This window comes from Nerophis lumbriciformis, linkage group LG05, assembly GCF_033978685.3.
Source record: "Nerophis lumbriciformis linkage group LG05, RoL_Nlum_v2.1, whole genome shotgun sequence".
Classification (NCBI taxonomy): domain Eukaryota; kingdom Metazoa; phylum Chordata; class Actinopteri; order Syngnathiformes; family Syngnathidae; genus Nerophis; species Nerophis lumbriciformis.
In genome coordinates, this window is record NC_084552.2 from 22541059 (window position 1) to 22562846 (window position 21788).

General features: G+C 39.2%; 1 protein-coding gene across 1 annotated transcript in view; it reads left to right on the forward strand.

Annotated features, from left to right (window-relative positions):
* ppp1r14bb (protein phosphatase 1, regulatory (inhibitor) subunit 14Bb) overlaps positions 1 to 21092 on the forward strand; it is a 70143-nt gene extending 49051 nt beyond the window's left edge. The window contains exons 2-4 of the mRNA XM_061961085.1: positions 12337 to 12420; positions 17124 to 17156; positions 17228 to 21092. Of these exons, the coding sequence (XP_061817069.1) occupies positions 12337 to 12420; positions 17124 to 17156; positions 17228 to 17296 (186 nt within the window). The 3' untranslated portion in view covers positions 17297 to 21092. The remainder of the gene's footprint in view (positions 1 to 12336; positions 12421 to 17123; positions 17157 to 17227) is intronic.
* Positions 21093 to 21788: the final 696 nt, after the last annotated feature.

Here is a 21788-nt window from a genome sequence, read left to right on the forward strand (position 1 = left end):
AGTACGCAGAGAGCTTCATGGAATGGGTTTTCATGGCCGGGGAGCTACATCTAAGCCATACATCACCAAGTTCAATGCAAAGCGTGGGAGGCAGTGGTGTAAAGCACGTCGCCACTGGACTCAAGAGCAGTAGAGACACCTTCTCTGTAGTGATGATTTAACGCTTTTTTATCTGGCAATCTGATGGACCAGTCTGGGTTGAGAGGTTGCCAGGAGAACGCTACATTTCGGATTGCATTGTGTCGAGTGTAAAATTTGGTGGAGAAGGAATTATGGTGTGGGCTTGTTTTTTCCAGGAGTTGGGCTTGGCCCCTTAGTTCCAGTGAAAGGAACTTTGAATACTCCAGGATACCAAAACATTTTGGACAATTCCATGGGATGGCACTTCAAGTTCATATGTGAGTAAAGGCAGGTGGCCAAATACTTTTGGCAATATAGTGTATTTCTACTATTGAAGGCAATCAAATTATCCTGCTGTATGTGGAGGGCCCCAGCACGTATTCAGTCGCCTGCCTCCCACTTAAAGGGTGTGTGTGTGAGGGGTTTAAGATCACACTAAAAACAATAAATAAATACTGTATTTTTTTAGTCGCACCGGCCGAAAATGCATAATAAAGAAGGGAAAAAAATGTATAAGTCGCACTGGAGTATAAGTCGCATTTTTTGGGGAAATGTATTTGATAAAACCCAACACCAAGAATAGACATTTGAAAGGCAATTTAAACTAAATAAAGAATAGTGAACAACAGGCTGAATAAGTGTACGTTATATGACGCATAAATAACCAACTGAGAACGTGCCTGGTATGTTAACGTAACATATTATGGTAAGAGTCATTCAAATAACTATAACATATAGAACATGCTATACGTTTACCAAACAATCTGTCACTCCTAATCGCTAAATCCCATGAAATCTTATACGTCTAGTCTCTTACATGAATGAGCTAAATAATATTATTTGATATTTTACGGTAATGTGTTAATCATTTCACACATAAGTCACTCCTGAGTATAAGTCGCACCCCCGGCCAAACTATGAAAAAAACTGCTACTTATAGTCCGAAAAATACGGTATTTTTGGAATATTACCAAAGTCCCCCAAAATTAAGCAGACTTTTAAGGACAGTATCGCCTTTGAATCCTTACTAGCTCATAGGAGGATTTTGTTGGAGTAAAAATCACAGTTAGGCTCTCTGTTGCTTAAGGACCTCATGTTTTACTTCGATCTGGAAAAAATTAAATATAACCAAAACAATTTACTACACCTCAATTATCTTTGTTTTGTTTAAAGTCAGTGACAGTGACACTTTTCTGTATATATATATTTTTTTGCCAGTTTGTTTAATTTTCTGTCTGCTTGTGGTGACTGATTTGTGACAAGAAAATGTAGGACCGAGAGGGGTCGGAAAGGGGTTGTTCTTGTTGTTGTTTTTTACTTTTTTTTTTTTTTTTTTTTAAGGTGAAGGGAAAAAGTGTCAGTTTCTTATTACCTGTATTATTTATTTCCCTATCAAATGAATAAATAAACATTTAGAACAAATTTAAAAATAAAAGTCCACTTCCAATGGAGCCAATGGAAGGTCCTCTATTCCGCCCATAAAAGCTTGGAACTTTTTTCTCTGTCACTCACTTAATTCTCAAATATTTGGACCTATTCCCCTAAAATTATGACTTTCTTCTTTCATTATGATAGCTTTATCCATCTAATATTTCAACTTTATTCTCATAAAATGACTTGTTTTGGGTTGCTTGTTCAAATATATTTTGTGAATGCGCTGCTGGTTCATAAAAATAAGCAGCGAGCCGTAAATGTGGATGCCCCTGCACCAACTTGACATGCTTCTATCGCTCGGCGGGCTTCTTATCAACACAGAAAACTGCACTCTCTTTGTTTGGGGAGGGGGGGAGTAAAACTGCCGAGTGTGCAAATACCTGGCAGCTATCTTTGACACCTGGCAGCACAAAGAAACCCGACCTAAAGTCAGCCACTCTGGAGGGTTGTTTTGGGAATCCTGCGCTTTCTTTCTGTCTCCCCCTCTGAAGCCTGTCTTCCGGACTTTTCCAACCCCCACCCCCTCCCTCCATACGCTGGCTAACCTCCTGCCTTCCTTCCCTTGGCGCAATCCCTCCCTTATGCTCTTTGAATCCACGCCAGCAGCCAAATCGATTTCAAGTAGGGAGTTTTAAACAAGCACGTTTGCGTGTTGGACAAAAGAAAACCACTTTTTGGAGTGTGTTTTTATCCCATCCATAGCTTTAGTTTTCTTGCACAATTTCCAAGAAAACTCTTATAGTTTTGCATCTTTTTATGCTGCAGCCATCTTTTTTATTGCCTTCTAGTAGCACGTGGTAGCCACATGCTGATAGCAATCTGTCTGGCTGTGAGGATGTCTCCTAATACTTTGCTGCTACTTTCTAAAAGGCTTTTGTGTGTATCTCTCACACGCACACACACACCCGCTCAGAATGTAATCCTTATTAGCCGCACTGAATTTACATTAACACACACACACACACACACACACACACACACACACACACACACACACACACACACTTCACTGCGGCTTTTTAATCTCTATGTGTGTAACAGATACTGCTGGTGAAGAGTTTCCACCTTCAAAAAACACACACCGAGCATGTAGTGCCTGTTTACTGGTGTGTGTGTGTGTGTGTGTGTGTGTGTGTGTGTGTGTGTTCTTGTATTTCTACCATTCTTGAGACATCAACAAGGAAAAGTACCTTCCATATGAGGACCGGTGAACAAGTTAGGACATAAATCATGGTCCCAATACGGAAAACCATTGCATCTAATAGAGAATGTCTCATTTGCACCCCTGGTGGTGATATCTATCAAAATTAGTGTGGTCCCAAAAAGGAGGGATTTTTCAAATGGACTGTGTGTCAGTTTTAAAAGTGCTCCCCCTCTGGTCAATATATGAAATAACAAGTGTGCGTAAATATTTGAAGTGCTCCCCCTCTGGCCAACATATGTAATAACAAGTGTGTGTGTAAGAAATTGAAATGCGCCCCCTTTGGCCAAAACTTTTTTTTTTTTTAAATATGTATATAGAGACATACTGTAATAACTTGAAGTAAATAATGAGGATTAAAAAACAATTACAAACAAAAGATTAAAAAATAAATAAAAGCAGTCATTTTCTCACAGTGTCGATTTTTTTCTTATAAAATTGGGAACAATTTCACATATTCTTTCTGTTTCTGTAATATTGCAATATTTTCTCGTGCAATTATTACTTTTTTTATGTAAAATTATTTATTTTTAATGCAAAAGAGTGATACTTGTCCTATACAATTCTGACTTTTATCACAATATTACCAATTTTTGTGTTGTTCTTGTAAAATAGTGACATTTTTGGTGTACAATTCTGATTATTATTATAATATTGCCAACATTTGAAAGTTCTCTTATAAAATTGTGACTTTTGTCGAGTAAAATTACGACTCTTTTCATAAAATTGCCAAAATGTTCTTGTGAAATTGCGACTGTTATTGAGTACAATTCCAACTTTTATCATAATATTGCACAAATGTTCAGTTTTTCTTGTAAAATTTTGACTGGCGTTGAGTAAAATTACAACTTTTATGATAATACTGCCAAAATTCGAAGTTCTTGTTGTGAAATTGCGACCTTTTTCTTGTGAAATTCCAACTCATTTTTCACAACAAGCTTTTTTATATTTGCAGAGTATGTATATAATATTAACGTTGTAAATACAAATCTTTATATATCTAGAAAGGGTGGTCCTAAAGAGGTAGGCATTATTCGGAGGTCTCAAGAAGGTAACAAATACAAGAATGTGTGTGTGTGTGTGTGTGTGTGTGTGTGTGTGTGTGTGTGTGTGTGTGTGTGTGTGTGTGTGTGGTAGGGCACTGGGCAGGTGCAGAGACAGCTGGTGTGGGCAACTCGGACCAAGAGCAAGATTCCTGGATAAGCATTTGAAAATAGGGAGGCCGCTGAGCATGGGAAGAGGGGAAAAAAACATTTTGAGTTCTTGTTACCAATCGTGCCCCCCACCACACACACATACGCACACACCCTCGTAGAAGATACACTAAGCCAGTACATGTACACGTACATGTATACCAACCTCAGCCATGTCCACTTGTGATGAAAAAGAGGAACATGGAATGAAAGGATAAGACATTCATAAGTAGAGCCAAATATTCTGTTAATTTAAATTTCATTGTGTTATGATTGGCCGCACGGTGGCCTCGTGGTTAGCGTGTTGTCCTCAGTCAGGGGTTTTTTGGTTTGAATCTCCGTTTGGTTGCCACTGTGTGGAATTTTCAAGTTACCCTGGTACAAAGGTGAGTAGAGTAGCCAGAAATTGTACTGAAGTAAGAGTACAGTTACTTTAGAGATTTATTACTCAAGTAAAAGTAAGGAGTAGTCACCCAAATATTTACTTGAGTAAAAGTAAAAAGTATATTGTGAAAAAACTACTCAAGTACTGAGTAACTGATGAGTAACCTGTTCTTTAATGATGACAGCAACAAATAATGCATAAAAACATAAAAATAGCAATGAGCAAATTCAGAGCCAGGAATATCTCTTAAGCAACTAAAACAATAATATATATTACATAATAATACATTAACATAAAAAAAATTAAGGCAAATTGAGCCACAATAACTTAACAGCACCATAGGCTCAGTAGGCAGAGATTACAAAGGAAAATAACAAGTTAGCCTTTACGCAAACCATAAACTGATGGGTGTGGACTGCACCTGGGAACACACTGATTGGTGTTTCTATGCATGTGTGTGTGTGTGTGTGTGTGTGTGTGTGTGTGTGTGTGTGTGTGTGTGTGTGTGTGTGCGTGTGAGTGTGTCTCTGTCTGTCTGTCTGTCTATGAGGCTGCAGTGCGTTAATAAATGTCCATGACATTTGACAGTGATTCATAGCAGGGAAGCTTACATCAGCCTAAGGTGACAGCCAAAATATCTACTAACGTTACTTACCGCAATGTGCTTCCTCATGGCGCAAATCTTCGTTGACAGAAATGTTATATTTTAATTTCTATTCTACACATTTTTACAACATTGGAAATCATTAGTAAAATGGAACCTTCTCACAGGATGAGATAACTTCTGGAAATGACTAGCTCAGAATGGCCAAAGGTATAGATGTGTGTGTCCAAGTTTAAGGAAACGACAGGCTGTCTTCTTCTAATATATTTATTACAATCTTTGCAAGCTGGGTAACGTTTGCTGTGGTCTGGAACAACATGGCACACAAACAACTATGAGAATTGCAGCCAATATTACATACAGATAATGTGTCATGACACATGCAAATATAAATTAAATACACAGGGGGACATAAGTGAAGGAAATTAAATAAGCTCAAATATACCTACAAACAAGGCATATTGATGCAATATGTACATACAGCTATCCTAAATAGCATGTTAGCATCGATTAGCTTGCAGTCATGGATTGACCAAATATGCCTGATAAGCACTCCAGCAAATCAATAAAATCAACAAAGCTCACCTTCGTACATTCACGTACAGCATAAAACGTTTGGTGGACAAAATGAGACAAAGAAGGAGTGGCATAAAACAAGTCTTTATGTGGCAGCATCGGAGAAAGTTGTACATGTAAACAAACTACGATGAGTTCAAGGATTGCTGAATTTAGTAGGACAAAGCGGTGTTTGCCAAATACTCTCATCAGTGAAGCATGTATAACACAAACAGTGGGATTTCTAACAATTAGGAAGGTTTGTGTCATGTTTGTTCTCCTACAGAAAATATATCAAAACAAATTTCTTCATCTGTTTCCATTTTCACACATCTCTGAAAGAGGTCCAGGGAGCCAATAGGGTAGCTCTAGAGCCACGGGTTGCTGATCCCCGCCCTAGTGTGTGGGTTTTCTCCGTGTACTCGGGCTTCCGCCCACATCCAAAAATCGTACATTTCAGGTTAATGAGAGACTTTAAATTGTCCATAGGTGTGAATGTTTGTTTGTCTATATGAAGTCAGCTGGGGTAGGCTCCAGCTCACTTGTGATCCTAACAGGGTGATTTATCTTCAACATGCATACAGTTACAATACTAAGAAATGGGTGGATGCAATATGATTACATGTTATACTTCGGTATAGCTCGGTTGGTAGAGTGGCCGTGCCAGCAACTTGAGGGTTCCAGGTTCGATCCCCGCTTCCGCCATCCCAGTCGCTGCCATTGTGTCCGTGGGCAAGACACTTTACCCACCTGCTCCCAGTGCCACACGCACTGGTTTAAATGTAACTTAGATATTGGGTTTCACTATGTGAAGCGCTTTGAGTCACGAGAGAAAAAGCGCTATATAAATATAATTCACTTCACTTCACTTCATGAACACATGGATTTTGAGGTAGGGCATGTAAAATGTCACTTAATAAATGACAGGACGCTTCATATCAAAACAATGTATCAGATTCCGCGCCTTGTGCTGCTCTGTCATAGATAATTATATACAGCCATGCAGTATTGTGATAAGTATATACAGACATGCAGTATCGTGATAAGTATATACAGACATGCAGTATGGTGATAAGTATATACAGACATGCATTATGGTGATAAGTATATAAAGACATGCAGTATGGTGATAAGTATATACAGACATGCAGTATGGTGATAAGTATATACAGACATGCAGTATCGTGACAAGTATATACAGACATGCAGTATCGTGACAAGTATATACAGACATGCAGTATCGTGATAAGTATATACAGACATGCAGTATGGTGATAAGTACATACAGACATGCAGTATGGTGATAAGTACATACAGACATGCAGTATGGTGATAAGTACATACAGACATGCAGTATGGTGATAAGTACATACAGACATGCAGTATTGTGGTAAGTACATACAGACATGCAGTATGGTGATAAGTATATACAGACATGCAGTATTGTAATAAGTATATACAGACATGCAGTATTGTGATAAGTATATACAGACATGCAGTATGGTGATAAGTATATACAGACATGCAGTATGGTGATAAGTATATACAGACATGCAATATGGTGATAAGCATATACAGACATGCAGTATGGTTATAAGGTATATACAGACATGCAGTATTGTGCTAGGATTGTACGCAGAAGCTCCGGGATTGGATCTCGGCCAGACATACCAGGAAGATAAGTAATTGTAAATGTGTTTTTGCACTAACAAAAAAATACATTGAAAAATGTAACTCCATTAATTTGTTTAATTACACAACATGCACCAAATTTAATTCAAGTTTGATTTAAAAAAAAAAACAGTATAAAACCTTTTCACATAAATAAAAAAAAAAAGGCATTTTTTTTTTGTAGGGATTAGGGACTCAAAATCAAATTCTGCCCCGATTTAACTGGCCAATTGTATAAGACTGTGTAGTATGTGTTTTTATATCTAATGTTATGTCACTAACATTCTACCTGTAAAATCCGGATAAAATAAAGTCTCATTGGACTTTTCGAAAACATTGCCAATTTTATTTTAGCGAAATTAAACTATGTATTTTCTTTCTAAACACATGATTCTGTAGAGCAGTGGTCCCCAAGCCAAGGACCGGACCGGTCCGTGGCGCATTTGGCCACAGAGAAACATTAAATCATTTATAAACGACTGCATTTTCTCCGACTTAACTTTCGCCTGTCCCACTAGACCAGGGGTAGGGATTCTGTGGCTCTAGAGCCAGATGTGGCTCTTTTGATGACTGCATCTGGCTCTCAGATCAATCTTAGCTGACATTGCTTAACACGATAAGTAATGAATAATTCCGCTGGTAATCACAGTGTTAAAAATAACGTTCAAAATATATCCATCCATCCTTCATCATTTTCTACCGCACCTGTCAAAATAATTGTATCTAAGTTATCACAAAACTTTGTGTTGCCATGAGTTCCCGGCGAGAAGACAAACGCTGTCTTTAAACCTACCAAAAAGAAGGCTTGTTAAACTCCACTGTGTAGGATGGGAAGCAACATGAAGGTGTTCTGTTTCTTTGATGTATTGTAATCAACAGAAAGATATTGTTTTGACCCGAGATCTACAAAGCGAAGAGGAAGCAGGACCTGACTCCCCTACAGGGACCTCTTCTTTGAACTGTTTTACGACCTTTTCTGTGAACTGTTTACGACCTTTTCTTTGAACTGTTCTGTAACCAAAGGTGATGGCTGTTTACGACCCCGTCCCTTAGAAACAGCTGTTGCCATGTAATCAGGGAAACTCCAAATAAAAGAGGAGGCGTACAATCTTTCGTCAGGGGCGTGGGACGACACTGTAAAAGAATACAGTGTCTACGCGTCTCCCCTCAATTGAGCCAAATTTAATTATGTCTCTGTTTAATTACTTGCTTCTTGTCTTCTTTCATAGATGTTTTGATTGATTGATTGAGACTTTTATTAGTAGGTTGCACAGTGAAGTACATTTTTCGTACAATTGACCACTAAATGGTAACACCCGAATAAGTTTTTCAACTTGTTTAAGTCGGGGTCCATTCATGATACAGATATACAGGTAAAAGCCAGTAAATTAGAATATTTTGAAAAACTTGATTTATTTCAGTAATTGCATTCAAAAGGTGTAACTTGTACATTTTATTTATTCATTGCACACAGACTGATGCATTCAAATGTTTATTTCATTTAATTTTGATGATTTGAAGTGGCAACAAATGAAAATCCAAAATTCCGTGTGTCACAAAATTAGAATATTACTTAAGGCTAATACAAAAAAGGGATTTTTAGAAATGTTGGCCAACTCAAAAGTATGAAAATGAAAAATATGAGCATGTACAATACTCAATACTTGGTTGGAGCTCCTTTTGCCTCAATTACTGCGTTAATGCGGCGTGGCATGGAGTCGATGAGTTTCTGGCACTGCTCAGGTGTTATGAGAGCCCAGGTTGCTCTGATAGTGGCCTTCAACTCTTCTGCGTTTTTGGGTCTGGCATTCTGCATCTTCCTTTTCACAATACCCCACAGATTTTCTATGGGGCTAAGGTCAGGGGAGTTGGCGGGCCAATTTAGAACAGAAATACCATTGTCCGTAAACCAGGCACGGGTAGATTTTGCGCTGTGTGCAGGCGCCAAGTCCTGTTGGAACTTGAAATCTCCATCTCCATAGAGCAGGTCAGCAGCAGGAAGCATGAAGTGCTCTAAAACTTGCTGGTAGACGGCTGCGTTGACCCTGGATCTCAGGAAACAGAGTGGACCGACACCAGCAGATGACATGGCACCCTAAACCATCACTGATGGTGGAAACTTTACACTAGACTTCAGGCAACGTGGATCCTGTGCCTCTCATGTCTTCCTCCAGACTCTGGGACCTCGATTTCCAAAGGAAATGCAAAATTTGCATGGTTGGGTGATGGTTTGGGGTGCCATGTCATCTGCTGGTGTCGGTCCACTCTTTTTCCTGAGATCCAGGGTCAACGCAGCCGTCTACCAGCAAGTTTTAGAGCACTTCATGCTTCCTGCTGCTGACCTGCTCTATGGAGATGGAGATTTCAAGTTCCAACAGGACTTGGCGCCTGCACACAGCGCAAAATCTACCCGTGCCTGGTTTACGGACCATGGTATTTCTGTTCTAAATTGGCCCGCCAACTCCCCTGACCTTAGCCCCATAGAAAATCTGTGGGGTATTGTGAAAAGGAAGATGCAGAATGCCAGACCCAAAAACGCAGAAGAGTTGAAGGCCACTATCAGAGCAACCTGGGCTCTCATAACACCTGAGCAGTGCCAGAAACTCATCGACTCCATGCCACGCCGCATTAACGCAGTAATTGAGGCAAAAGGAGCTCCAACCAAGTATTGAGTATTGTACATGCTCATATTTTTCATTTTCATACTTTTCAGTTGGCCAACATTTCTAAAAATCCCTTTTTTGTATTAGCCTTAAGTAATATTCTAATTTTGTGACACACGGAATTTTGGATTTTCATTTGTTGCCACTTCAAATCATCAAAATTAAATGAAATAAACATTTGAATGCATCAGTCTGTGTGCAATGAATAAATATAATGTACAAGTTACACCTTTTGAATGCAATTACTGAAATAAATCAAGTTTTTCAAAATATTCTAATTTACTGGCTTTTACCTGTATACTATCATCATAATACAGTCATCACACAAGATAATCATCAGGGTGTATACATTGAATTATTTACATTATTTACAATTCGTGGTGTGGGGGGTTTGGGGTTAGGTTGGGTTGTTATCATCAGTCATCAACAATTGAGAACAGAGAAATGGATATTGAAACAGTGTAGGTCTGACTTGGTAGGATATGTACAGCAACTAGTGGACATAGAGAGAGAGATCAGAAGGCATAAGAAAAATATCTGCATTTGATTGTTTGAAATTTGATTATTAACAATCCGGGGAGGGTGTTAGTTTAGGGTTGAAAGTGCCTGGAGGTGTACTTTTATTGCGGTTTTGAAGGAGGATAGAGATGCCCTTTCTTTTATACCTGTTGGGAGCGCATTCCACATTGATGTGGCATAGAAAGAGAATGAGTTAAGACCTTTGTTAGATCGGAATCTGGGTTTAACGTGGTTAGTGGAGCTCCCCGTGGTGTTGTGGTTATGGCGGTCATTTACGTTAAGGAAGTAGTTTGACATGTACTTCGGTATCAGGGAGGTGTAGCGGATTTTATAGACTAGGCTCAGTGCAAGTTGTTTTACTCTGTCCTCCACCCTGAGCCAGCCCACTTTGGAGAAGTGGGTAGGAGTGAGGTGGGATCTGGGGTGGAGGTCTAGAAGTAATCTGACTTGCTTGTTCTGGGATGTTTGGAGTTTAGAATTGAGGGTTTTGGAGGTGCTAAGGTACCAGGAGGTGCATGCGTAATCGAAAAAGGGTTGAACGAGAGTTCCCGCTAGAATCTTCATGGTGCTTTTGTTGACCAGAGAGGAGATTCTATAGAGAAATCTCGTTCGTTGGTTGACCTTTTTGATTACCTTGGTTGCCATTTTATCACAGGAAAGATTAGCCTCTAGAATGGAACCTAGGTAGGTGACCTCATCTTTCCTGGTGATAACAATGTCACCCACTTTTATAGTGAAGTCATTGACTTTCTTAAGGTTGATGTGGGACCCAAATAGGATGAATTCCGTTTTACCCAAGTGTATGGATAGCTTGTTGTCAGCGAGCCAGGTGCATGTTCTACAGAGTTCAGCACTGAGGATTTTCTCCACCTGTGACTTGTCCTTGTCTGATACCAGCAAGGCCGAGTCATCAGCAAACAAGAACAATTCACAGTCGCATGCCGATGACAAGTCGTTTATGTATATTAGGAACAGTAAAGGCCCCAATACTCTGCCTTGGGGGACTCCACAGCTCACTGAGAGGGGGGGGGGACACGGTGCCGTTCACCTCTACCACCTGCTCCCTGCCCTCCATGTAACGTTCACGCGTCTCTCCTCAATTGAGCCAAATGTAATTATGTCTCAGTTTAATTCCTTGCTTCTTGTCTTGTTTAATAGATGTCATCAGTGTTTGAACCTGACAGCACCTGTTCAAGAAGTCGCATTAATGGGAAGAAATATTTTATTTACTATTGGTTAGCTTCAGAATAACAATGTTAATAAATAGAATAAGAGACTTGTTATACTCTAAAAATGTTGGTCTTACTTAGAAATGCATGTATTTAGTTGTATTCAGTGTAAAAAAAAATATTATATGGCTCTTCCGGAAATACATTTTAAAAATATTTGGCTTTCATGGCTCTCTCAGCCAAAAAGGTTCCCGACCTCTGCACTAGACACACCAATAAGCTTGTTTATAGATGTACAATAACACTCCTCATTGTAAGTTGCCATTTGTTATATTTGTTATAGCTTTGTGACATGATACAATGCACATTAATGAACATATAAAATAGAATTGTGACAGATTGTAGCCAAAGGCTGATTTTCATCTGCATCTCATCGCAAAAACAAACAAACCCATAGTTCCCACTAATTCAGCGTTATAGTAAGTTGTATTTTTCCACGCACTTATATTTGCTGTATTTATCTGGCACAAGTGGAAAGCCGGTCCCTGAAAATAATGCCTACAGTAAACTGGTCCGTGCTGCAAAAAAGGTTGGCGACCCCTGCTGTATGTCATCTTGCTCCATTCTCTTTGTTTGTCCATACTCTCCCTTCGTGGAAACACATCGCTCTCTAGTGGTCGAGTAGCTCATTGCAAGAAGAAAAGGAGGATTCAGACCACAAATAACTCAATTGATGACTTAAAAATGGCTAAAAAAGGTTTTCCTTGCATTTCTCTGTGTTTATTCACGGCTTGCTCAGGGTTCTCTTCTTCTGTCCACCAGGAGGAGGCCATCCCGGAGCTGGAGATAGACGTGGATGAACTGCTGGACATGCCCAGTGACGTGGAGCGGGCTGCCAGGGTCAAGGTATAGGAGGACACTTTCTGGATGATCGGGCCGTGGCACATTCGAAATTAATAACTAAACGACTTGTGAGAATTCAGTCGAAATATTATTAATTAACATTTTTATTTTTAAATGTGCAAAGCTGCAATTTTGAAGACAATTACAATAGGGAAATTACCAATAAAGTCAAAATAAGGGAATAAAGTCATAGGAAAAAAGTAAATAATGTCCTTCAATAAAAATACTTTTTTTTTTGTAAAATAGCAAAAAAGCGAAATGTTATTACCGTATTTTTCGGACTATAAGTCGCAGTTTTTTTCATAGTTTGGCCGGGGGTGCGACTAATACTCAGGAGCGACTTATGTGTGAAATTATTAACACATTACCGTAAAATATCAAATAATATTATTTAGCTCATTTACGTAAGAGACTAGACGTATAAGATTTCATGGGATTTAGCGATTAGGAGTGACAGATTGTTTGGTAAACGTATAGCATGTTCTATATGTTATAGTTATTTGAATGACTCTTACCATAATATGTTACGTTAACATACCAGGCACGTTCTCAGTTGGTTATTTATGCATCATATAACGTACACTTATTCAGCCTGTTGTTCACTATTCTTTATTTAGTTTAAATTGCCTTTCAAATGTCTATTCTTGGTGTTGGGTTTTATCAAATAAATTTCCCCAAAAAATGCGACTTATACTCCAGTGCGACTTATATGTATGTATCTTATGTATGTTTTTTTCCTTCTTTATTATGCATTTTCGGCCGGTGCGACTTATACTCCGGAGCGACTTATAGTCCGAAAAATACGGTACTAACAATACGTTTTGCCACCTATAATATGAGATGTGACCAGCGTTTTCTTAAAGGGGGACCCACGATGATTTGAATCTACATTTAAAACACTTTGTGATCTAGTTAATATGTATTGGATATGCTTTGGTGTACATTTTGAAACCACAGTTACTTTTTGAGTCCGCCTGCAAAATGTTCGATTCCGGAGGCGTTCCCAGACTGCAAAAGAAACCACACCTCTCCAAAAGTATCATAAATAATTTTCTGAAAATGTACACTGTTTACATATATATCTTGCTGCTTTTTTTCCCAGAATGGGCCAAAAATAAACATGATATAGATCAGACCTGGGCAAATTAAGTCCCGGGGGCCGCATGCGGCCCGATAAGCTTTTAAATCTGGCCCGCCGGACATTCCCAAATAATTTTTTTACATCTTTAAGATGGAAACTGTAGCTGCCATTATGATGTGCATTGATGTTTTCAAATGACCGTAAGTCTCGAACTATACAAAGTATTTCAATGGTTTTGCAAGATATACTAGTTACTATGGTAATCTAATAGTTACTATGGTAATCTAATTAGTTAGTATGGTCATCTAATTGGTTACTATGGTAATCTAAGTCACAGCAGCTCAGACGAGGCACCAAGCAGTGTGGGTGGGGAGCGTTTCCACAGAGTGTTTCCAGAGCGGCCAGCCTGAATTGCGGGTGTCAGGGACAGACGCGGAAGGAGATTTTTACAACAAAATTAGTGTATCACATATATCCGATTTTTTTTAACCTTTACGTAGGGCTGGGCGATATGGCCTTTTTTTAATATCTCGATATTTTTAGGCCATATCGCGATACACGATATATATCTCGATATTTTGCCTTAGCCTTGAATGAACACTTGATGCATATAATCACAGCAGTATGATGATTCTATGTGTCTACATTAAAACATTCTTGTTCATACTGCATTAATATATGCTACTTTTAAACTTTCATGCAGAGAGGGAAATCACAACTAAGTCAATTTACCAACACTGTATTTATTAAACAGTTATTAAGCAGTGGCACAAACATTCATGTCATTTCCAAAACAGAACGGGCAAAAATGTCAGTCATTTTAAAACAAGCTATTAGTGCACTTTTGTGCATAATGTCACTAAGATGACATATCAAAACACTAAATTAAAGTGCACTTTTTGTACAGAATGCCACTGCAATAGTTTAAAACAAATAAAGTGCACTTTTGTGCATGATGTCACACAAGATCTTTCAATAACTGTCAAATAAAAATGAGCTGCATAATAGGAAATCAAATTGTGTACGTCCTTCGCTATGTGGAAGGTTCCGGCGGACGTTATCTCCTTATGTCATGGACTAATTTTTTCATACGGTGTTGATATGGAAATGGTTGCCTCGGCATTTTGTTGGTGTGGCACCGAACGGAGATGTTGACATGCGGAGTAAGCACTCTTCATTCTCTAGCAGGTGACTTTTCAAATGATGCTACATATTAGCAGTAATGCTACTCTTTGTAGCAACGCTTTTGCCCCACACTTGACAAATTACGGTTGTAATTACTTGAAGCCAAACCACCGCCAGACGATGGACCCCGTGCTGTTTTTCTTGGGAATTAATTCTTCCTTCATTTGTTACCAGATTTGCACCTTCTCTCTCTCGTATTACCACTCGCACCACAGCTAACGTTACCCATGCTGCTACCTCTCTGCTCCACGAGGGCGTATACGTATGTGACGTATGTAAGAAGGTGCGCTTGTTTAAGTCTCTGTGAGAGGGAGAGACAAGAAAGAGTGAGAAAAGCCTGTAGTGTAATACCAGCAGCTAAAAGCAACTGCGTGAGTACGCATACTCGATATCACGATACAGTCATTTTCTATATCGCACAGAGACAAACCCGCGATATATCGAGTATATCGATATATCGCCCAGCCCTACCTTTACGTTCATATTTCGCTGTTTGTTGCATTTTTGTTACTCATTTCATTGTAAAATATGTCGATCGAGAGGGGGTGTGACATTCATAGGTTGTCAATATTCAGGGTTTTATCGTTCATAGTTAAAGGCCTACTGAAATGTGATTTTCTTATTTAAACGGGGATAGCAGGTCCATTCTATGTGTCATACTTGATCATTTCGCGATATTGCCATATTTTTGCTGAAAGGATTTAGTAGAGAACATCGACGATAAAGTTCGCAACTTTTAGTCGCTGATAAAAAAGTCTTACCTGTACCGGAAGTAGCAGACGATATGCGCGTGACGTCACAGGTTGTGGAGCTCCTCACATCTACACATTGTTTACAATCATGGCCACCAGCAGCGAGAGTGATTCGGACCGAGAAAGCGACAATTTCCCCATTAATTTGAGCGAGGATGAAAGATTTGTGGATGAGGAAAGTGAGAGTGAAGGACTAGAGGGCAGTGGGAGCGATTCAGATAGCGAAGATGCTGTGAGAGGCGGGTGGGACCTGATATTCAGCTGGGAATGACTAAAACAGTAAATAAACACAAGACATATATATACTCTATTAGCCACAACACAACCAGGCTTATATTTAATATGCCACAAATTAATCCCGCATAACAAACACCTCCCCCCTCCCGTCCATATAACCCGCCAATACAACTCAAACACCTGCACAACACACTCAATCCCACAGCCCAAAGTACCGTTCACCTCCCCAAAGTTCATACAGCACATATATTTCCCCAAAGTCCACAAAGTTACGTACGTGACATGCACATAGCGGCACGCACATACGGGCAAGCGATCAAATGTTTGGAAGCTGCGTACTCACGGTACCGCGTCTGCGTATCCAACTCAAAGTCCTCCTGGTAAGAGTCTCTGTTGTCCCAGTTCTCCACAGGCCAATGGTAAAGCTTGACTGTCATCTTTCGGGAATGTAAATAATGAAACACCGGCTGTGTTATCCGGCACAACAGTCAGGGGGTGCATTCTACGGCGGGTGTGCGTTATCCGGCACAACACCTGCCGCAATACACCGCTTCCCACCTACAGCTTTCTTCTTTGCTGTCTCCATTGTTCATTGAACAAATTGCAAAAGATTCACCAACACAGATGTTCAGAATACTGTGGAATTTTGCGATGAAAACAGACGACTTAATAGCTGGCCACCATGCTGTCCCAAAATGTCCTCTACAATCCGTGACGTCACGCGCAGGCGTCATCATACCGAGACGTTTTCAGCAGGATATTTCGCGCAAAATTTAAAATTGCACTTTAGTAAGCCGTATTGGCATGTGTTGCAATGTTAAGATTTCATCATTGATGTATAAACTATCAGACTGCGTGGTCGGTAGTAGTGGGTTTCAGTAGGCCTTTAATATTGTAAATCCCACATTCTTTATTTTCATGTACATTCTGGGTGTCTCATTCAGTAAAAAAATATAACATTCTATTCCGTTTAAGGCGGTCTGTCATAACGTTTTTAGCTTTGATATACCGGCCCCAGACACATTTTTTTTTCTCTAAATTTGGCCCCGCGAATCAAAATAATTGCCCAGGCCTGATATAGATTCACCCGGAGACAACAATAGGTACACCTGCCCACTCTCCTGCAAAAAAAAAAAGCTTGCATGTTTGTGTTATTATAATTATATTTTTTGTGTTCCGTCACAGCCTGAAGCAGAGAGGGAGGAACTCAGGGCCAAATGCATTGTTTAACTTAAATATCCAACAGTGTGGCAACATTTGTAAGTCAGAAAAAAAGTTTATAAAACTTTTTAAAATATCTCCATTATGTAAAATAATGGAGAAAAATGCGGCCTTTGATTTTTCTGTTTGCGGCCCCGTGGTGTAACAAGTTTTTGGGACAGCCCCCAAGGGGTCTTTCCGTGACCTTGAATTTGCGCCTGAAGATACAAACGCTGTCTGTGGTCTTACAGGACTTGCTGGTGGACTGTTTTAAACCCACTGAGGTAAGGCCGCACCTTGGGGTACTTGGCAGTGTTTCTTCTGGCCTGTGTTCTCACTCACTCTCCTGCTCCAGGACTTCGTCTCCGAGCTCCTGGACAAGATCCGAGGGATGCAGAAGCTCTCCACGCCTCAGAAGAAATGATGACGCGCCGCCCTCCTTTCTCGCCCGCCTCCCTTCATCCTCGTCTTCCTCTTTACCTCACCCCTCTTCTGTTAACTTCCTTCTAACATCATTGGACCTTCTCACTAAATCTTTAATCTGTCCACGGGAAACTAGGGTGAGGACCAAGCCTCTTGAAGCACCCGTCGGGGGTTTGATATTTACTGTAGACCACCTTGTTGTCCCCCCAATGTAGACTTGAAGGTTCTCTCTGACCACCAACAACAACACACGGTGTGTTTTTAGACCGGCGTCCACTGAGGAAAATGGGATTTGTTTGTGGGGAAAGATTTTTTTCCTCTCCGATAATGTGCACTGTGGTCCATAATGAAGGCCCGCACGTGTTCTGGGGGGCGGGCGAGTCGGGGAAGTGTTTTCTGCTGTTCCGTACGAGAAAGTAGTTTTTTTTAGTAAAGGACTGGTTCCTGTTTTTCAAAGTCACTCGCTCTGAAAGTCCTACAACGAAGCTGCCTTGTTGTTTTTATGACGATGATTATTTCCACTCTTCAACCCCTTTCCCATGCTGCTAACTCTCCTCCCTTTTCTGACCATTTTTCAACCCACTTCATTCTTCCGCGCTCTGCTCATTGTGGTCACATGAGCGGAGGAAAATGTCGCCCGGGTTCCACGTGGAGACTTTTCCCACGTCATCAGTGGGCGGGACAAAGGGAGGGCGCTGTTTCGCGTGAAATGTGTTCCACCCTCTTTTTGTTCACCTCACATGGGGGCGGAACCACACGAGTGTGTTTCCCACACAGCTGTGCGTGTGTACGTATAGCTGCGGCTGTCAATCACGTCCGAGCCGTCTGTTTCAAACCTCCAGCCAGCCAATCAGGTCGGACACTTGACAGGCGGCCAATAGGAGAAGCACAAACGTTTGCTGCGATTCCTGTGGTCTGTCACACACACGCACACACACACACACACACACACACACACACACACACACACACACACACACACGCACATTCTTGTATTTGTTACCTTCTTGAGACCTCCGAAAAATGCCTACCTCTTTAGGACCGCCCTTTCTAGATATATAAAGATTTGTATTTACAACATTAATAATATACACATACTATGCAAATATAAAAAAGCTTGTTGTGAAAAATTAGTTGGAATTTCACAAGAAAAACTTTGAATTATGGCAGTGTTATAATAAAAGTCGTAATTTTACTCTACGCAAGTCAAAATTTCACAAGAAAAACCGAACATTTGTGCAGTATTGTGATATAAGTTGGAATTTTACTCGATAACAGTCGCAATTTTGCAAGAAAGGCTTACATTTTTGGCAATTTTATGAAAAGAGTCATAATTTTACTCAATAACAGTCGCAATGTTGCAAGAAAAGCTTAACATTTTGGCAATTTTATGAAGAGTCGTAATTTTACTGGACAAAAGTCACAGTTTTATAAGAAAACGTTAAAATGTTGGCAATATTATTAGAGATGTCCGATGTTATCGGCCGAGAAATGCGTTAAAATGTAATATCGGAAATTATCGGTATCGGGTTTTTTATTATCGGAATTGGTATCGGTTTTCTTTTTTTCTTTTTTTTTTTAAATCAACATAAAAAACACAAGATACACTTACAAATAGTGCACCAACCCAAAGAACCTCCCTCCCCCATTTACACTCATTCACACAAAAGGGCTGTTTCTTTCTATTATTAATATTCTGGTTCCTACATTATATATCAATATATATCAATACAGTCTGCAAGGGATACAGTCCGTAAGCACACATGATTGTGCGTGCTGCTGGTCCACTAATAGTACTAACCTTTAACAGTTAATTGTACTCATTTTCATTAATTACTCGTTTCTATGTAACTGTTTGTATATTGTTTTACTTTCTTTTTTATTCAAGAAAATGTTTTTAATTTATTTATCTTATTTTATTATTTAAAAAAAAAAAAAAAACTTATCTTCATCATACCTGGTTGTCCAAATTAGGCATAATAATGTGTTAATTCCACGACTGCATATATCGGTTGATATCGGTATCGGTAATTAAAGAGTTGGACAATATTGGAATATCAGATATCGGCAAAAAGCCATTATTGGACATCCCTAAATATTATAATAATCATCGGAATTTTACTTGGCAAAATTATGAAAAAGTCATCATTTTACTTAACCTCTTAAGGCCCAAGCTGTTTGTTTACATGCTTTTTTTTATTTCTCTTTGCTATTTGAGCATATTGGACCATAATTAGAATAAAAACTAAGAATCATCTTTTGATATGATGTACTTAGTCCATAAGTACCGGTACACAAACGTGTACTTAATGTTTAGTGACATGCTAATTCTTATTTTTACACTTTTTTTTTCCAAATTCCATTGTATGTTATACTCTTCTGACACCACCAGATGGCAGTATAAGTGTCCACATAAGCGGCCATAAGACCCCAATTCAGCAGTGTACACAATTTTGGAAATAAGAGCTAAAAGGTGCTGTCCACGCATGTGGCCACTAAGGTTAACAGATGTCACTATTTTACAAGAACAACAAAAAAATTGTATTGGGATAAAAGTCAGATTTTTAGATGACGCATTTTGCATTAAAAAGTTATAATTTTACATCAAAAAGTAATCATTTTACGAGAAAATATTGCAGTATTACAGAAACAAAAGAATATGAGAAATTGTTCCCAATTTCATAAGAAAGAAGTCGACACACTGTGAGAAAAAGGTAAGCTTTTAGTTTTTTGAATTTTTGGTTTGTAATTGGTTTTTAATCCTCATTATTTACTTCAAATTATTACAGTATGTCTCTATATACATATTTTTTTTATTATTTTGGCCAAACGGGGCGCATTTCAATTTCTTACACACACACTTGTTATTTCATATATTGACCAGAGGGGGAGCACTTTTAAAACCGACACACAGTCCAATTGAAAAATCCCCCCTTTTTGGGACCACCCTAATTTTGATAGATTTCCCCAGCAGGGGTGCAAATGAGACATTCTCTATCAGATGCAACGGTTTTCCATATTGGGACCATGATTTATGTCCTAACTTGTTCACCGGTCCTCATATGGAAGGTACTTTTCCTTGTTGATGTGTCAAGAAGGGTAGAAATACAAGAACACGCGCACACACACACACACACACACACACACACACACACACACTCCCTATGTCTTCTCTCTCCTTGTGTTTTTCTTCTTTGTTTTTAAAGAAACAGATGTTGCCTTAGGTATTATTTATGTTACACAAACCAAATACACGTGAGACATTTTTGTTGTGGTTTTTTTTTTTAAGAAAAAAGGTAACAACTGTAAAGTGCGTTACCCAGCAGACCTGTGGCACGTGGAAGAATTTTTGTTAGTTTTTTTTTTTTTTAGAAGTGAGTGTTTAATACTTAGGCCTTGATACAGTGATCCTGTTTAGATGACCATTGTTCTTGACATTTACCGTTTCAATACTGGTGTGTGTGTGTGTTTTTAAAGTGATCATGAAACTCGTTTAATGCCAGGCCTTGCATTTATTTACACTTACAGGAAACAAAAATTCAGAGGTCTTTTTTGGGTGCGATTGTATTTGCCTTGTCTGCCATGTTCCCAAACAAGTGCTGTTTGCAGTGCAATCACAATCGAAACTGGTGGATTTTTCTTTCCACATCCCATTGGGAGTGAACCTTTCTAGACTGTTATTAAGAAGTCTTGAGTTTTTTTTAAGGAAAGGAATGGTCACTGCGACTTTATAAACACAAGAGCTAAATCATGCAGGATTGAATCGAACCAATAAACAAATGTAGCAATATCAACAACAGGTATTGTTTTTGCCCAATTTTGTTACACTTTTATGCAACTTTAATAAAAACACATGGAAAAAGTGAAATGTTGCCCCTTGTCTTTGTCACGCAACAAAAATCCTCAGGAGTACCGTATTTTCCGGACTATAAGGCGCACTTCAAATAATTATTTTCCCAGTGCGCCTTATAACCCGGTGCACAGGAATAATTCTGGTTTTGCTTACCGACCTCGAAGCTATTTTATTTGATACATGGAGTAATGATAAGTGTGACCAGTAGATGGCAGTCAAACATAAGAGATACGTGTAGACTGCAATATGACTCAAGTAAACAACACCAACATTTTATATGTTCCATTGAAAATATAGAACATTACACATGGCGCTCAAAAATCTATCAAAATGTTTTAGGACCACTTTGGTAAACTATGAAGCCGCACCGCTTGATGGATTGTCGATGCATTAAACATACGAGTATTATTATGGTGTGTGTATAAGGTAAGACATATTATCTGGCGTTTTGTTTCGCAATACTATGCAAAAGCAACTTTTCTTACCTTCTGGCACCTGCTGATCTGTATTTGGGATCTGCATAAGTCCTGAAAAATTGTGTGTGTCCGCCTTTGTAATCCGTGTCGACACCGTAGTCGATAATCTTCTTATTTTTCTCTATCTTCTTGTTATGGGACATTCATCCTCCCCTTTTGCCATT